We start from the raw sequence: 14,782 nt of genomic DNA, 5'->3' as shown, positions 1-14,782 counted from the left end.
GGGATCTGGGCCAATGAGAAGTTCTCAATTAAAACCTCTCCGCATAGAGAGATGCATCGCAAAAAATTATTTTCTCTATAGTTGTTTGGGCTTCGTTTGGGGTCGTTTCTCTCTCAACCCGCCACCCAACCGTATAGCAGCGTACGTTAGGCAACTAAGCAGAGCCAAAAGAAGAAAAGAGGACACTGGTAGAACAACAGCTCCATAGATGGACCGCAGACGAAGAGGAACCTGAAAGAAATACAGAGAGAGTAAGAGAAAGATAAGGAGACTTTTTGGTCTGACTCCATCGCATCCTAGTCTGGGATACGTGTTTCTTTCCGCCTCGAGAAGCAGACCACGGATGGAATCGGCATCGTGCTTCAGCGATCGACTGAAGAAAAGCGCATGTCCGTAGTTTCCGACGGAAAGCAAAGACGACGCTTTATCAATTTTATACAAAAACAATTGCCTAAGAAAATTCAATTGAAAACGACATAAAAAAGAAATTGTAATTAATTATTGCGTACCACCGCATCGCCAGCTCCGTACAATCAAGTAATGACAAAGCCGAACAGACGTCCACTCCAAAAGACTACATTTAGAAACACGTTTAATACAAGGACAGAGTTCTACCGAGAATTTTTTAGAAGGGTCTGGAAGCATAGATATATAGTGTATTATGCTGGGAGTAATACCCCAAGAAAAAATGTAGCTTTAGTCTAACAATCGGCTTTACTCGCCATTTTTTAAGCCTTCGGAGTAACTAATGCAAGCGAAGGGCTGACTCTCCTAGCTTCAGTAAATAAAACTGTTGGGAAAGTGAATTTTTACTTATAAAGGCCTATGACTTCTGCAGTAATTATTGCAAGGGACGGGCCGGCCCGTCATAACGTTTTAGTAGTATGGGTCGGCGATAGGAGGGAGAGTGAGGGTCGCCGACTCATGTGGACAGAACCCTGCAAGGAAACCGTATGAAATCGTTCGCTGTACCGCGTAGTGCTTCATGGCGTTTGTAACCATTGAAAGATACTTCTCGATATTAGACAGCACAGGAGCTGGAAAGGAATAGATCTTTTAATTAACCATGCATTCCATCTGACATACCTCTGAATATAGCGTCAGTCAGCGAGAAGGACAGCTCCAAGCTGTCAGAGAGGTATCCAAACGGCGTCAGGCCCGTGGACCACAAAGGAAAAGACTCGGTCTTGTTCACATGATGCCTACAATCAAACAAACAAAAAGGCGACATTGATTAATTAATTAATCAAGAAGAAGAGCAGTAACGCAAACCTCATCACGAAATGGCTCGGCAAAATTCCATAGAGAGTAGTCAGCAAGGCAGCTGCGATTGGTCTCGTCATATCTCCAGAGGCCATTTGAAACTGTAACGAAAAAGACTATAATGTCTAAGAAGACGCTTCCTTTTATCCTCCGCACTTTGCCGTTGACGCACGAAGTAGCGCAAGGGTATTCTAGCTTTTTCGTCTGAACGGCTATCACCATGTCGTCAAAAGCAACAGCTCTACATTATGGATATATAAAAACGCCTGCCTCATCAGAGGTAGAAGAACCGAGTCTTACTGTTTGTTGCCGTCCAGTAGAAGAGATTCAAAGGACTGCAGACTAAATAGATACACTGGCACGGCATTGTGGGTCTCGAATGCTGAGAGATCATCGATGGGAACGTTCTTCACTTCGAATTCAGATCGAAACTTTTGAAGCCAATAATGCAATTCTAGAGTAAAAACCATTATGATACTTCAGAGATATTGGCTATTCAATTTACCCACCCTTAGAGTCTAAGTAGTTAGTCAACGTCACGGAAGACTTGCGTGTGTCATGTTTAGCTAATTGCGTTTTTAGTGCATGACTGTACGCAGCAACGCAGTGAGAGCAACTGAAGAAGGACATTTTTTCCATCTTGTACAACATCTTCTGCCCAAACAAAGAAAGGCCGCCTAGCATCGAGCAATAAAAGGTCAAGTCTTGCACACAGATGCAGTATTACCTATAAGAGACCGAATTTTCTGCCAGTCAACTTGACCAAATCCAGCTTCTTCGTGACTACAATCAATAAATAAATATAAAAAAATAACGAAATTACTCGTGCATTCTACTTGTCCGTGATAACAAAGAGGTGAATGGTAAGATGCCTTGAATCTGAGTACGGTCGAAGAGCGTGAAGAGAAGGAAAGATGACCTCCTCAGCCACTTTGTACAGCAAAGCTGCAACTACTGAGAAGAATTCCACACGCCTGTAATCGATCATAGAAGAGAAGTGCCAGTAAAGTACTGTCAGCTGACCTGAAATTTTCCTTCTCTCCATAGCGGTCCATTCTTGGTAACGTTGTATCATCGATCAAGCGAGGAAGCGTCGATGTGCTGTCGCATTTCTGCACTATAGTAACAGGGCCGGCGTTCAGGTCGATCCATATGTATCTAAATGAAGCCACGCAGATAATCTTTACCTCTCTGCGTATGTGTGCGTGTTATACCTATTTTTTGCAATCCACATTGAATTTCCACATCCTTTGCCGCTTTCCAAATTGTAATAGTACATCTATTACAAAAACAATTGAAAAAACATTGCTATATTTTATAAAAGCATAACCTGTTTGTCTAGAGTCGTCAAGTATGGAAAGGAAAACAAATAAATACGATAGGAAGACGCAGACGACGACAGGTAATCAGTCTTGAGAACATTATCAACCAAACTGAATTATAGCATAAAGAATCGTATTTCAGGTAGCAATGAAATCAAACCTATAAGAAATTTCATGCTGACCAGAAGAAAATGCCCTATTCAATACACCCATCAGATTATTTTCGAGTTCCTTTGAACTCTGCGAGGGAGAAACCGATGAAAAAACGTGCGAGACGCAAGTTTTGCGAGCCTACTCTCTTGACGCTGAACATGGCCTTCCGTTTCATATGAAGTGCCCGATAGTCGTTCATGGCAACGCGAACCTCTCGATCCCAATCAAACGAATCCAGAAAACGCCCGAGGTCAGATGCCTGTCAAGTGAAAGAGCACATGAAAAGAAGCCAGCGCGAGACCCCGTGCCTGGAGCAACCCGATGACAAGCACGCGAGTCCACTCATGATGATGAATGACAACTACGCGGTCTAATTGACCTCCAATATGGGTCCGGCTCCGGTTTCCCAATTCATTCCTAATAGAACGACTTCAATGTACGAGATGATGCTGGGCTGGTCTATTGCATCGATAGCCTAGAGTAGATACATTAGAGACTATCGGTCGTCCAAAGGGGATCCCTTCTCTTCCTGCCTCGGTCAGATTGATCGGAACCGTGTATCCTTTTATGTTGCCAGCTGGTGCCAGTTCGTAGAAGGGATCGTCCGTTGCGAATTTGTCCTGTTCCGGAAAGAAGTGGTGGCTTATGTCACTGTCGCTTTTGACCAGAACAACGCATCCTAATCCAAGCAGTATTCGAAGAGGGGTCATTGCACGCCTTGTTTGCAATTCTAAAAGGCTAGCAGCGCAGTATCAAGTCTAATTGATTTCACCCCTGCTTCGTTTCTCTCTAGCCTATATTTAGACGACGAACGTCACGAGTGGGCGTGAACGGTATACCTACATACTCATATCGGTTTACGCGTGAGCCAGTCATTCATTCGATCCTCATCCGACCCTTTTTTATCTTTGATGGACGCAACGTCGATCTGTCTCACCACGTTCACCGCCGTCGTATTCGTCATCGACGTCGTCGGCACAGTGAGCGACTATCGCGCCGGCAGACTCTACGTTCGATCGAACGGACCTTTCGTCGTCGCGTGGAACGCGGCGAACGCAATGTTCAAGGCTTCCGTTCGCATCCTGGGCCTGCTTGTTTGGAAGCGAAAGAACAAATCGCCGTCTCGGCGACCGCCGCTGACGACGACAACGCGACAAAAGCTGATCGCCGCGTCGAAATCGCCGAGATCCTTTCGCGATCTTTCGCAACGAGTAGTGCAATTCAAACAGTCAAAGCCAATCATCAAACCACCCAAAGCCGAAGGCGAATCGACGACGACGGCGGCGGCGGCGGCGGCGGCGGCGCCGCCACCACCGCCGCACGCCAGAAAGATAACGAAAAAACCAGCGAGAGTGCTATCGGGTCTTCTCGTTCGATAAAACGTACGTGATGGCCACACCCATCGTTTAGGAACAAGAACTTGACTTTACCAGTTTCGCGGGGAGCTTTGTATACATTGCAATGCAATTTTAGTGAGAGAATTTCATCCTTATATTTTTTTCTCTCCCGCGCACGCGAATAGCCGTCATTCCTCTGGTCGTCTTCTCGCCCCACCAAGCCTTTGAAGAAGCACTTGACGTAGCGTCTGCGGATGAATTCGCCCGTCGGCTTCTCGTTGGACGCGTCCCGCGTAATGGGCGAGCGCGCGTTCGATCGACTCGGAGTCGTCCGAGACGTCGGCGCGTGGCGGCGGTGTCCGGTCTTGTTTGTGGAAGGCTACGTCACACATCGCTTCTATTTCCGCTCGATCCTTTATTAGCTTCCAGCTTTTCCTCTCGACGATGACGTCGGCGTCGTTACGATCCCCGTCGATCATGCGCGCGAGAACGCGATCGGCGGTGAGTTTCGTGATCGTTTCGCGCAGAACGAGTCGCAGAAGGGAAGCGAATTGACGCGGCGATACGGGTGACGTCTCGAATGACGCACTCTTGGTCTTTCTCAACAGGCCAGCCAGCGAACCCTTAGTCCATTTCATGACAAACTTTGAATCAACGTCAGGACAGAGATTCATCGTTTTTTGAAAATAGTTCTGAGCATCGTTGTCGATCAACCACGCACTATCCCTTAGGAATATGCCGTGCTCTTTGACTAGAGTTCGTCGTCGCGTGGCAGGAATCGAAGGCAACGACTCGCGTATCTTTTCCAAGGTCGATTCAGACACGACCACAGGAGGTAAGTCCGGCTCAGGCATAAACTGATAATCGTGGGCATCCGAACCTTTGCCACGCATCGACACAGTGATGCCTCTCTTCACATCGAATCCTCTAGTTTCTCGTTGCACTGCCTTGCCTTGCTCCAACAGCTCGACCTGTCGTCGTATTTCATAATCGACGGCCTTCTCCAACAGACGCGGTTTTCCAACGTTTTTTATTTCGGTCACAGTGCCCAAAGATCCGCTTCCGTGAACGGATACGTTTGCGTCAACACGAAGAGATCCTTCGGATGCATCACCATCGCACGTCTCTATAGCAACAAGCAAAGCTCTCAATTCCTTAACAAATCGCGCCGCTTCGCGACCGCACGTAATATCGGGTTCAGTCACAATTTCCACCAATCCGACGCCACTGCGATTCAAATCGACGAGAGTCAATCCCGTGCTTTCGTCGATCGACGCCCGCGCGCTGTCGTGCTCCAAGTGCAGCTGACGCACGCGTACGCGTTTCTCCGTCGACCAATCGGCGTTCGGCACGAACAATTCGCCGTCGACGGCCAATGGGACTCTCGCCTGCGTAATTTGATATCCGGCGGGCAAATCGTGATAGAAATAGTGCTTGCGATCGAACGTCGATCGTCGATTGACGCGACACGAGAGCGCGAGCGCGGTCGCGAGAGCCGCGCGCACGCACGACGCGTTTAGAACGGGAAGCGAGCCTGGAAGCGCCGCGTCGAACAGCGCGACGGTCGTATTCGGCGTGCGATCGAATGCAGACGGGGCGCGAGAGAATGCCTTGAGCGGTGTGAGAATTTGCGCGTGGATTTCGAGACCGACGAGCGATTTCCAGCGAGCGGCATCGCCTAGTTTCCTTTTGGAGCCCCGCTATGATATTTCGATACGAGTCGTTAATGAACGCGATACCTGTTCGGTTGTGCTGCTATTAGGCTTGCAAAACAAAAGCGTCGAGAGTAAGCTTTGAACATTTTTCAATGACACGCCCACACTAGAGACCACCTGTCCCGGATACCGTCATCAGTATCATGGATTTATTGATTTCGCCTCCTCTTTCTTCATCATCATTTTATGCACGGCCAGAGCAGCTAGCCTGCGATCACGCCACTTCCTCCGGTCGCCCAATCCACTCACAGGCACCTTCCTTTGCATGGCATCATCGACGACAGACAGAGTGCGACCAGACAGGTCCCTCGCCGGACTTTGCGTCTCGCACACTGTTTTGATATTAGCTCCATACCGTTCACAGTAATCCTTCATTCCTAAAGTGCAACGGGCGTTTGGAAAATTCCCTAATACCCCTGCACCCGTTATTCATTACCAGAAAGGATACAGGTACCCTTTCATAACTAATGGATACGGTACAGCTGTCTAATTGATTACCGTCAGCATTCAGATGCATCGTTTCAAAAATGCCCATAAACGAATACCTCGGGGCAAGACCTTCCACCATTGCAGTGTCTACATCTTCAGGAGAGCAGACACCATCCTTCATTAGTTAATATAATTACTGCTAACCATCAATATTGTATACAATACCTCGACTAGTCTCCACGCTTCCATTATGAGTGCATATTGCAGTCGATTCAGTATAAATCCGTTCACCTCCTTATTGAGAGTCACCGGCGCTTGCCCTATGTCTGCCATTAGAGCCCTCGTTCGCCGGACAACATCCGGATTGGTCCACGCAGCTGGAACCAACTCGACGAGTGGTATGTAATAAGGAGGATTCACCTTTATAGACACTGATAAAAACAATGCCAAATTATATATACTCGCTCGACCGGATGAGCCACAATGCACTGGCTCCGATGCTTGAGTCCTTCCGTAAAAAGCGACGGCACAATGCACGAAGTCGAACTCGACAGGACAACCGTATCCGACGCGTGCTCATCCAATTGGGCAAAGACCCTCTTCTTCAGGTCGACCGACTCCGGAACACACTCCTAACATCCCGCTTAACTTTTCTTCCCTTCCTCGTCCTTAGCCCCCCGAGTAGACCTGAACGTGAATTGCTCCCTGCATCGCTTCTTCCAATTGATTCGTTCCCTGTATTTGCTTTTGGATATCGGACGCCTTCTGGCCTCCAAGAAGGTCTCGCGATTCCATGTCGAGCAGCATTGGTAGTGTGGCGGCCAGAGCGCCTTTCACTTGCTCCGAATCGATGTCGTAGATCGATACGAAGTAGCCGGCGCGTGCAAAGAGCTGTAGACGACTCACAAAAATGAATGAGATCGTCGTGTTCACTTACCATAGCCCAGCATCTTCCTATGAGACCACTAAAAAAGGTCAGACGCGTCGGAATGACTGTTTTCTACAGCTACCTGCCAACAATTGCTATTCGCTCTTTCGTTTCTGCCTCCATGACTGACTGACTGACTGACGAGCGTGTAGAGGAACGCGCGCTAAGCACGATCTTCGTTATTTAATATTTATACATGTAGCTTTTATTACTTACAAAACAAAAGAGGAACAGCCAATTAATTAAGTACAGTAGCAAAAACTGTCTTTTAGAACGCGCAATGAAACCACAGGCAACTGAAGCCGACTGGTATATCAAATGACCGTCCCTTGCACACATCATGCTGATAACATCCTGTGTGATTACAGCAATTACCACAGACCCATTTCCAACAGTTGCATTTTTCCCCGCACATTCCTGTGCAGTTATCGTTGTTCGGATCATTTCGTAGATCTTCGCACCCGGTGATCTTTCCAACAACCCAACCCACAACAGGCTCCACTAACCTTTGTATAATTGTACCCACGACAAACTTACCCAGGAAAGTCGCTAAAAGACACTCTCGTTTTGCTCGTTTGTGCTGTGGCCTCAGATAATATGATTGATAAAGTGACCGATTTTTCTCGGCGCTGTCAAACTCCGTCAAGTTCATATCTACAGAAATCAGCTTTGTAGAAATTGACCGCGCCGTTTGGTGAAGAAGCAGAGAACACGGCGCAGTATAGCCGTAGATGCCAAATTCGCCCAGTGCTTGAGACACGGCAACTAAAAGCGGCGTATACGAGTCAATAGACAATTCGTGAACGGCGTCCTGATACAATTCCTCCTCAGACTCGTGGCCTGCTGATCGTCGCTGCTTGTACTCGTTCAGAGCGTGCCTCTTCGACTTGTGATTGGCATAGGAGTAAGTCTTATCATTGTCATAGACAAATCGGTGACCTTCGATGTTGACGAAGTGAATGTTTTGCCCTTTGGACAAGTATTCGTGATTGACAATGCGACGACCTCCCTTCTGCCATACGCGAATCTTTCCGGAGCACGTCGACTTGAAGTAAATCACGTGACCGTCGTGAGCGACGAACATGCCTCGAAGCGTCTGATTGTTCAGCTCGAATACGCGCAATTCTTTTCCCGTCGATGGAATGAAGCGCACGCCGGGAAATCGAACGTATTGAACCAGAGGAATTGTTTTCGTATTTGGGTCGGGATCTTCAGAGTCCGTTGGTGGCTCCGTCGTAATCGAAGAACTCAGAATCAGAAGAACACAGAAGAGTGACAAACGCAAGAGGAGCTTCATTACTGACTGCAATTAGTAGCTATTGACGTCTCTGTTGGTAGAAAAGTTGAACTGTCGGTGTCCAGCGATCATCAATTTCTCCGAAAGGGAGTGGAGGAGGATGAGAAGAGAGAACTGCCCACGTCTCATCACGTTCAAAAATTACTAAGAAGATCCCGGCTCGGTCGCAAAGACAATGGTTCAGTTGTATTCTTTTATTGTAGACGGGCCTTGTGAGTCAAAGGTGACTGCAGTTACAAGGTGCAATAAATCACGAATTACTGTGTCAGGCTTCCCAAGATCATGATCTATACGTCCATCGCTGAGGGATTTTTGCCTGACAACGCACCGCTTGCACAACTGTTACAACTAGATCCATTTGCTTCTTACCTGGTCTATACCATGCACTGTGTTGAAGTCTAAGTCAATTTTTGCTGGGCGTCAATATTTTGACGCCGTGATGCCAAAAAAGCCACACTGCTAGCAGATTCTTAATCTACCAAGTTCAATACTCTCTCTAGGTTCTAGTTGAGTCTCTGCCTCTCTGCTACCTCGTCTTTTTTGCTCCGAGTGGACAGTACAGCAGAAGATTTCTTTTAAGGATAGATAGAACAAAGCAAGAATGTCTTTAGAAGACCGAGAAGACGACCAGCGCCTTCGCTGTGAAGACGCATGGAATGCTTCTCCGCTAACGCGCGTGATCTCACGCGGGATTCGGCTCTTTTATCGCTAAAACTCGAATAGATGACATCAGGAACGCTTACTAAGCGACAAATAATGATTGTAAAAGTGGCTACGGTAGAATGAGCTTACTGTACGACCCGAACGTACCGTAAGCCGTTTTCTGTCAAGGCAATGGCCGTCGTGAAAACCAAGCCGAAAGATCAAACGGCAAAACAATATGCCAAAAATTTGCAAACTGACTATGTCAATAAGGTTGAAAAATGGAGAGAAAAGGTAAATGTATCGCGAAATGTGGGGATTCCGTGGGCTAGTAATGTAAGATAATGGTGGACCCTAAATGCTTAGTATTGCTTACCACAGTATTTACAGTTACGGTAGATTTGACGTTGTAGGCAGCTGCACTCGAAAGGGAAGTCGTCCTGTTGAAAGAGGAGTTGACAAAAGGGGCAGCTTCTCATAGACGAAATTGGCTATCTGAAACAGAGAGTCAGAGTCAGCAGCAACTTGACAGCCAAGCTAACTCGTCTGGTGTGTGACAGCCAGAGAAAGAGAAAGAGAAAGAAAGTCAATCCTTTGCCTTGGGGCTAGGGTACGAGACTCAGACTCAGATGACAATGAGTCAGACAACCACCTCCCTCCTTCAAAACCAACGAGAAGCACATGACAGTGGTTGTCATAATTGGCTGGATACCTGTCCGGAATATTCGAATCCTTCCAGATATGAAGGAATACTCGAACGGGTTGACCTTCTTGCTCGGGGTAATGAAAAACGGCAGTCGCACAGACTAAAGATCCTTTGACTCTAGTTTTCCAATACGCACTAATCCATCCCGCATCGCTGGTTGATTCCGTTAGTAAGGCAATAGAGGGTAAGTAGAGGAGAGAAAGAGAACTCGTTGTTGCTGCCAACTGCACTTTTAGAAATAACGTTGGCACTTCCTCGAGTTCTTCTAGATGGAATCTTCAACTTGATTCCATTCAAGACGACTGTCGATGTGATCACAGGTAAAACTCTTTGCCGTCTACGCGACACTGTATCAATTGTTTCTAGAGTCTCTGTCGCTCGACCAGTCCAACCAACTTCCAGAGCTTCTCGAAAAGAAGTTGGGCGATTTTATAGAAGCAATAATCAGAGCACTAGTAGACGTTGACGTTGAGAAGGTTAGTCTCCGCTCTTTCTCTTCCTCGTTCAACATACCTGTTCAGGATACAGTAAAGAATGAACTTTCATCTCTGCTAATTCGACTCTCTCTCAATGAACGACTAACGAATTTAGCCGTCATCCGCATGGTTGCCTGTGTGGGAGACTTTGGATCGCTCTTGCGAAGGGTCGCTCAAAGTATGGAACATTTTTTTGGAAAAATGGGTAACCGACGATTTCTCTCACCTGCACAGGGCTTGAATTGTTGACCGAGTCGCGGTACGTCAGCATCGGTTACGTTTTCGCTGCGCTAGAACACGTTGTCTGGGAGTCGCCCCTACTCCAGACAAGTCGAGAGAGTGAGAAGACTTCAGAGATGATATACAGCTCTCGCAGCTTAATCTCGCTCACTTATATATATAGGCTGTATCGCCATTAAGCAAGAGCTTGACGACTCTGTGCTCTTTCTAGCACCTCATTACCCCGACTTCGCTGAGAGCGTGTGGAGAATTGGAGCACTCTTGGACAGAATCTTAGATGGCAGTGGTACGGACTAGCGAGGAGAGAAAATGATCTAGAGAATCGAAAGTGAGATAGTGAAAGGGAAGAGGTTTGTACTGCCTTCGTTTTTTTTTCAAATGCCTTCAATGAGAAATGAGAACCGTTTGTTTGAATATCCTGACTTTGAATGCAGTACTATTTCAAGGCGGGTTTTGATTCTCCTGGATCCTCGCCAATTGTCATATGATAAGCATTAGCACTTCGTTTGTGACCAGTTGTAATATTCATCAATTCGCTACCTACTACTTCAGCGCTTTCTCTTTCGCCGTTTCTCGCTTTTCATTTCCGCTTGTTGCGTAGACAGAAGATGTTCCAGAGATTTCACCTTTTTGCGTCTTTCGGCATCCCTTCACAGCAAAAAAATCATTGGAGCCTTATTAGTGCGCAGACCCTCTCGTTACCTTTCCAGTTGTTCATTAAGTCGTAATCGACCTAAGAACGACGCGTCTTTTCGCACTTCGCGTACTGCGCCCTAGAGGAGACGTTCATCGTTGTAAATTCAATGACCACGTCACACATGCCTTGAGTTCCTTCTTATATTTTAATTTCAGCTTCGCCTTATCACTTCTCCTTGACTTCTTGCCGTCTTCGTATCTGGAGCCGAAGCAGTTACAATGTAAACTATTTAACGAAAGGAGCTCTGTGCTTACACAGGGTCAAATTTAGGCTCATATAGGCGAATTGGTACAGGTTTCCGTTTGTATAAAGTCAAGGAACGATACGACTTTTTTTCGCTATCCAGCAAGCTTAAAACCGCCTCACATTCGTTCTATAGAATTCGAAAACTAAGGTCAAAATTTCCCTAGCCTAACCAAACCCTGCCTTAATGACGTTGCCTTCGTTTTTTAGATTTGCAGAAATACTAGTAGTAATAATATGAGTCGGGACATATGACCATATATATAACTTAAAGCGCCTCACCTTTCAATTTCTCTCTTGATTGGTTCAAAAATTTCAACCACACAAGGTAATTCACAATAAAGACAATAAAACTGTTTAATCAGAATCAAACAGGTATAAACAATTCTAAAACCGACAGTTTGTGTAGCGTAGTATAAGACTAGCCTAGTATCACCTTATTTTGGGATTGCGTATGTCATCGACGTCTGAAAGAGTTAAGATTGTGCATGGAGACGCCGATTCGCCTTCTTCAACTAAGAAGTGATCAAGTAATAAATCCTACAGTACGTGTGCTAGCAGGTTTGTCATACTTTGATTGTATTTGGAAAGAAGTCGGCTGAGTAACCGAACAGCTTCCGGTACAAATCTCTTCGAATCCCTCACAAACTAAGCCAAACTCGCTCACGCATTCATAAAACGGTGCCTGTAGGTCATTACTTCTAGAACGGTTGAGCACGTATAGAGACTCAGCAAAGCATCTGACGTAGATTTGATTGAGCACTGTTTATTGCACACTGCTGTCAAAGTGATACTCTGCAGATAATGAGACTCACCTCGGCGAGAATTTCTCCCAGTATGATAAAAGCGGGCGTAGTGACCTGATGCGCGTAGTCTGATGCAGGAAAGAGTGCGCCGAGCAATTTCAAAAACATCAACTGCCCGACGAATATATAGCAATGAAACGTTGTCTATTGGCCATGTGACTTACGGATTTGATACTAGGAAAACTTTTGCTATGACGAATGTGTGATTGATGAATTTGTGCCAGTCTGTCAGAGCAATAAGCAGCAGCTCCGGTCAATGCCAGAGACAGCTTGTGCAGAGGCTTGGCCAGCAACTTGCACAAATTCAAGTCCGCTGACGATGAGAACATATAGTCAATGAGAACCGAGAAGAGAACCTATTAGACAAAACTAGCATATATAAGCAATAAACCGTTCTTTTTGACACTGACATCAGCCTTTTTCTCTCCTTTCGCTCCCTGCTCTATTTTCCCCACAAAAAGGTTGATTCGCCTCATCTTTTCCACAGCAGATCTAATAAGAAATTACAGAGAAAACGATGTCGCAACGCCAATGCAACGTACTCTTCGTTTTGTAGCAAACGGCTAAGCTGACCCACATTTTGAGGAACTGCAGAGAAACAAACAAACAAACAGCCTACCAGAAGGCTCAATTACAAACACAAATTAGACAAACCAGAACGATCTGATTCGCTTATAATCTCGGTAGCACGCTCCACAGAAGACGAAGCATCCTCCAGACCATCACTGTTCTCGTCATCAGATTCCAGGTCTGATGCAAACCTTTCACTCCCTTCACTTTGACTGTCTTCCTCATCATCGTCGTCGTCGTCGTCGTCTTCCTCCTCTTCCCCTTCGTCTTCATCTTCCACGTCTTTTTCTTCGTGACACTCATAGCCGTCGTTCTCCTCTTCCGCTTCATCGTCGCTTTCCATACTTTCTTTATCGTCAGCGGAAAACTCCAGAAAGCCTCTAGGTTCTCTTATCCTTGCACTAGATCTTCAGACAGACGTATGACATCTAACGTTCTCATGCACGTTTCGATATACTGACTCAGCGTCCAACGAATCGGCGGAGTAGGATATGCCCTTCAAGTCAGCTAGCGGACATTTCATTCTCTTCAATCTTTCCGCCTAAAAGTAAACCATTTTAATTCGAATTATCAGTTCTTCAGTCACTTGCTTCCTGTTTTTCGCGCTCCGCTTGCATGGCATCCGCTTTTCTCTCCTCGAGTCGACGCTTATTCGTTGCCTTCAGAGAATGCAACTATTGCACCACAATTCACGAGCAAACAAAAAAAACGTACGCTGGCTCTTTTGTCAAATGCCATCTGTTTCACGGTTGTGTCGTAGTCGTCGAGAGCCACTACTGCTTTAGACTGTTTATCCTGAAATTATCAAAGTAGTCAGTTTTACATGTATCTACAAAAGACTAGTTCCTAAAACGTCTGAACGGCACTGCGGAGAACAAAAAACAGACCTGAGCAACCAGTAGGCGTCTGACAGCATCCCAGTTGGCATCAAGCTGCTCAGTCAACAACGAAACGTCCTCCTTGTCGAACTGTCGTTCCATCTGAACAAACCAAACTAACACAAAAAAAGACTCGGCTACTAAAATGCCCGCCTTTTTCTTCTTAGACTGCAAAACAACTTCTTCCATTATTTCCTTGTGCGAACGATGATCTTCAGTCTGCATATAACAGTAGCTGAAATTCCCCTAAGACGAAAGAACGTCCACAAGAGCACCTCATCCAAATTCATTCCACTCTTCTTCTTAAAGAGAAACCCGCCAAAATGAGCCTCTTTCACAGCTGCAAATGCAGAGCCTCGTAAGCGCCCACATTACACAAATAGACGTTTTTTACCTTCTTCGCTTATTTCCCCTCTATCGTCATCCTCGTAATCGTCGCGTATCTCGGGATCGTCGCCAAGCACGCCCGCTTTTGCCAACGACTGGCCAAGATGAGTCAAATCGTCGTCATCTTCCTCTTCGAGACTAAACGTCTGACGATTTCTGTGCTGCTTCTAAGAATCGCCCCAGCCTCGCATCTGCTTCGAAATAAATTCTCCACTTTGCTTACTCGTTTTTCGAGAGCAAATCGTTGCAGCATCTTTTCCTCTACCGACATCTGTTCGTCGTACTCCCCGAAACGCCTATCTACGAACTCGTTGGCCTGCAAGGTAAAGTGACGAGTCGCCTAAGGTCTCTCCTCTCTTCTACTGTATGTCTACCTTGTTTCGATTTTTGTACTCCACGAGCAACGTCTTCTTTCTCTAAAAGAATCTGCTTCGAATTTAGTCCGTAAGCAGCGGCTTTTGTCTCACTTTCTTGATTGCCTTTCCTCTCGCCACGCCGGGAAGGCCTCGATCCGATTTCGACTTTTTTCCCAAGACGTCGTGCTTTATCTTGTTTACTCGAACTTCAAACGGGTTGACTACAGTTGCTCGCGGCCGGGCAGGCGGCTGACGACCGTGATGGCGAGCCGCGCGACTCCGTTTCTTCGCCATGCAGACAGGGTTCCCGGATTAATCCTAAACAGATCATTAATTG

The 14,782-nt window shown here is 46.3% G+C and overlaps 6 protein-coding genes across 9 annotated transcripts; 1 reads left to right on the top strand and 5 right to left on the bottom strand.

The window, feature by feature from the left end:
* Positions 1-4: 4 nt before the first annotated feature.
* LOC136186398 (uncharacterized) lies at positions 5-3,448 on the bottom strand. Its single transcript, XM_065973717.1, has 18 exons — positions 3,272-3,448; positions 3,118-3,213; positions 2,881-2,997; positions 2,746-2,825; positions 2,594-2,696; positions 2,478-2,542; positions 2,287-2,421; positions 2,100-2,237; positions 1,991-2,046; positions 1,773-1,940; positions 1,564-1,717; positions 1,420-1,504; positions 1,273-1,364; positions 1,087-1,202; positions 973-1,037; positions 510-574; positions 286-451; positions 5-231 (listed from the first exon to the last, which is right to left on the bottom strand). The coding sequence occupies exons 1-18, from the start codon at positions 3,446-3,448 to the stop codon at positions 76-78; spliced, it is 2,034 nt and encodes a 677-aa protein (XP_065829789.1). The 3' UTR covers positions 5-75.
* An 812-nt stretch (positions 3,449-4,260) lies between these two features.
* On the bottom strand, positions 4,261-5,907 carry LOC136186400 (aspartyl/glutamyl-tRNA(Asn/Gln) amidotransferase subunit B-like). Its single transcript, XM_065973719.1, has 2 exons — positions 5,815-5,907; positions 4,261-5,761 (listed from the first exon to the last, which is right to left on the bottom strand). Exons 1-2 carry the CDS (start codon positions 5,874-5,876, stop codon positions 4,264-4,266), a joined length of 1,560 nt encoding a protein of 519 aa, XP_065829791.1. The 5' UTR covers positions 5,877-5,907; the 3' UTR covers positions 4,261-4,263.
* LOC136186403 (lambda-crystallin-like) lies at positions 5,856-9,121 on the bottom strand. Its single transcript, XM_065973726.1, has 8 exons — positions 9,098-9,121; positions 7,230-7,271; positions 7,157-7,184; positions 6,907-7,110; positions 6,690-6,851; positions 6,445-6,639; positions 6,289-6,394; positions 5,856-6,167 (listed from the first exon to the last, which is right to left on the bottom strand). The coding sequence occupies exons 2-8, from the start codon at positions 7,268-7,270 to the stop codon at positions 5,932-5,934; spliced, it is 972 nt and encodes a 323-aa protein (XP_065829798.1). The 5' UTR covers position 7,271; positions 9,098-9,121; the 3' UTR covers positions 5,856-5,931.
* LOC136186402 (uncharacterized) lies at positions 7,370-9,107 on the bottom strand. The gene is made up of 4 exons (XM_065973724.1): positions 8,975-9,107; positions 8,814-8,919; positions 8,706-8,760; positions 7,370-8,653 (listed from the first exon to the last, which is right to left on the bottom strand). The coding sequence occupies exon 4, from the start codon at positions 8,442-8,444 to the stop codon at positions 7,416-7,418; it is 1,029 nt and encodes a 342-aa protein (XP_065829796.1). The 5' UTR covers positions 8,445-8,653; positions 8,706-8,760; positions 8,814-8,919; positions 8,975-9,107; the 3' UTR covers positions 7,370-7,415.
* Positions 8,214-11,014, top strand: LOC136186401 (meiosis-specific protein MEI4-like). Of its 4 annotated transcripts, none has more exons than XM_065973720.1 (12): positions 8,214-8,667; positions 8,714-9,000; positions 9,056-9,221; positions 9,276-9,380; positions 9,500-9,635; positions 9,696-9,866; positions 9,914-9,976; positions 10,029-10,112; positions 10,159-10,268; positions 10,314-10,446; positions 10,503-10,607; positions 10,672-11,014. In XM_065973720.1, the coding sequence occupies exons 3-12, from the start codon at positions 9,168-9,170 to the stop codon at positions 10,803-10,805; spliced, it is 1,095 nt and encodes a 364-aa protein (XP_065829792.1). In that variant the 5' UTR covers positions 8,214-8,667; positions 8,714-9,000; positions 9,056-9,167; the 3' UTR covers positions 10,806-11,014. The 4 variants fall into 4 exon arrangements, with proteins under 4 accessions (XP_065829792.1, XP_065829793.1, XP_065829794.1 ...); XM_065973723.1 differs by having other exon boundaries at positions 8,622-8,656; XM_065973721.1 differs by having other exon boundaries at positions 8,714-9,221.
* LOC136186397 (nucleolar protein 14-like) lies at positions 11,010-14,742 on the bottom strand. Its single transcript, XM_065973715.1, has 24 exons — positions 14,557-14,742; positions 14,464-14,505; positions 14,313-14,405; positions 14,097-14,256; positions 13,978-14,042; positions 13,856-13,921; positions 13,712-13,804; positions 13,539-13,619; positions 13,415-13,483; positions 13,286-13,365; positions 12,909-13,231; positions 12,797-12,842; positions 12,665-12,746; positions 12,419-12,610; positions 12,264-12,365; positions 12,148-12,210; positions 12,021-12,096; positions 11,885-11,963; positions 11,731-11,835; positions 11,632-11,671; positions 11,460-11,578; positions 11,331-11,403; positions 11,211-11,281; positions 11,010-11,156 (listed from the first exon to the last, which is right to left on the bottom strand). Exons 1-24 carry the CDS (start codon positions 14,737-14,739, stop codon positions 11,057-11,059), a joined length of 2,403 nt encoding a protein of 800 aa, XP_065829787.1. The 5' UTR covers positions 14,740-14,742; the 3' UTR covers positions 11,010-11,056.
* Positions 14,743-14,782: the final 40 nt, after the last annotated feature.

Source organism: Oscarella lobularis, chromosome 4 (assembly GCF_947507565.1).
Source record: "Oscarella lobularis chromosome 4, ooOscLobu1.1, whole genome shotgun sequence".
Taxonomy (NCBI): Eukaryota; Metazoa; Porifera; class Homoscleromorpha; order Homosclerophorida; family Oscarellidae; genus Oscarella; species Oscarella lobularis.
This window is presented reverse-complemented; position numbering and strand designations above follow the sequence as displayed.

What these genes read in the sequence shown, in the direction of transcription:
- LOC136186398 (XM_065973717.1), bottom strand. Translation starts at nt 3,448, where the DNA reads ATGACCCCTCTTCGAATACTGCTTGGATTAGGATGCGTTGTTCTGGTC. An exon ending in TGACGACTCTAGACAAACAG is followed by an intron (nt 2,543 to 2,593) that starts GTTATGCTTTTA and finishes TTTTTGTAATAG; the next exon opens with ATGTACTATTACAATTTGGA. An exon ending in CTACTGGACGGCAACAAACA is followed by an intron (nt 1,505 to 1,563) that starts GTAAGACTCGGT and finishes TCCATAATGTAG; the next exon opens with AGCTGTTGCTTTTGACGACA.
- LOC136186400 (XM_065973719.1), bottom strand. Translation starts at nt 5,876, where the DNA reads ATGTTCAAAGCTTACTCTCGACGCTTTTGTTTTGCAAGCCTAATAGCA. An exon ending in ATAGCAGCACAACCGAACAG is followed by an intron (nt 5,762 to 5,814) that starts GTATCGCGTTCA and finishes GGGCTCCAAAAG; the next exon opens with GAAACTAGGCGATGCCGCTC.
- LOC136186403 (XM_065973726.1), bottom strand. Translation starts at nt 7,270, where the DNA reads ATGGAGGCAGAAACGAAAGAGCGAATAGCAATTGTTGGCAG. An exon ending in AGTGCATTGTGGCTCATCCG is followed by an intron (nt 6,640 to 6,689) that starts GTCGAGCGAGTA and finishes GTGTCTATAAAG; the next exon opens with GTGAATCCTCCTTATTACAT. An exon ending in GATGCATCTGAATGCTGACG is followed by an intron (nt 6,168 to 6,288) that starts GTAATCAATTAG and finishes GTTGCACTTTAG; the next exon opens with GAATGAAGGATTACTGTGAA.
- LOC136186401 (XM_065973720.1), top strand. Translation starts at nt 9,168, where the DNA reads ATGACATCAGGAACGCTTACTAAGCGACAAATAATGATTGTAAAAGTG. An exon ending in TGATTGTAAAAGTGGCTACG is followed by an intron (nt 9,222 to 9,275) that starts GTAGAATGAGCT and finishes TTTTCTGTCAAG; the next exon opens with GCAATGGCCGTCGTGAAAAC. An exon ending in GGTTGACCTTCTTGCTCGGG is followed by an intron (nt 9,867 to 9,913) that starts GTAATGAAAAAC and finishes CTTTGACTCTAG; the next exon opens with TTTTCCAATACGCACTAATC.
- LOC136186397 (XM_065973715.1), bottom strand. Translation starts at nt 14,739, where the DNA reads ATGGCGAAGAAACGGAGTCGCGCGGCTCGCCATCACGGTCGTCAGCCG. An exon ending in TCTTTCCAAATACAATCAAA is followed by an intron (nt 11,964 to 12,020) that starts GTATGACAAACC and finishes ATCACTTCTTAG; the next exon opens with TTGAAGAAGGCGAATCGGCG. An exon ending in CTTAATGAACAACTGGAAAG is followed by an intron (nt 11,157 to 11,210) that starts GTAACGAGAGGG and finishes TTTGCTGTGAAG; the next exon opens with GGATGCCGAAAGACGCAAAA.
- LOC136186402 (XM_065973724.1), bottom strand. Translation starts at nt 8,444, where the DNA reads ATGAAGCTCCTCTTGCGTTTGTCACTCTTCTGTGTTCTTCTGATTCTG.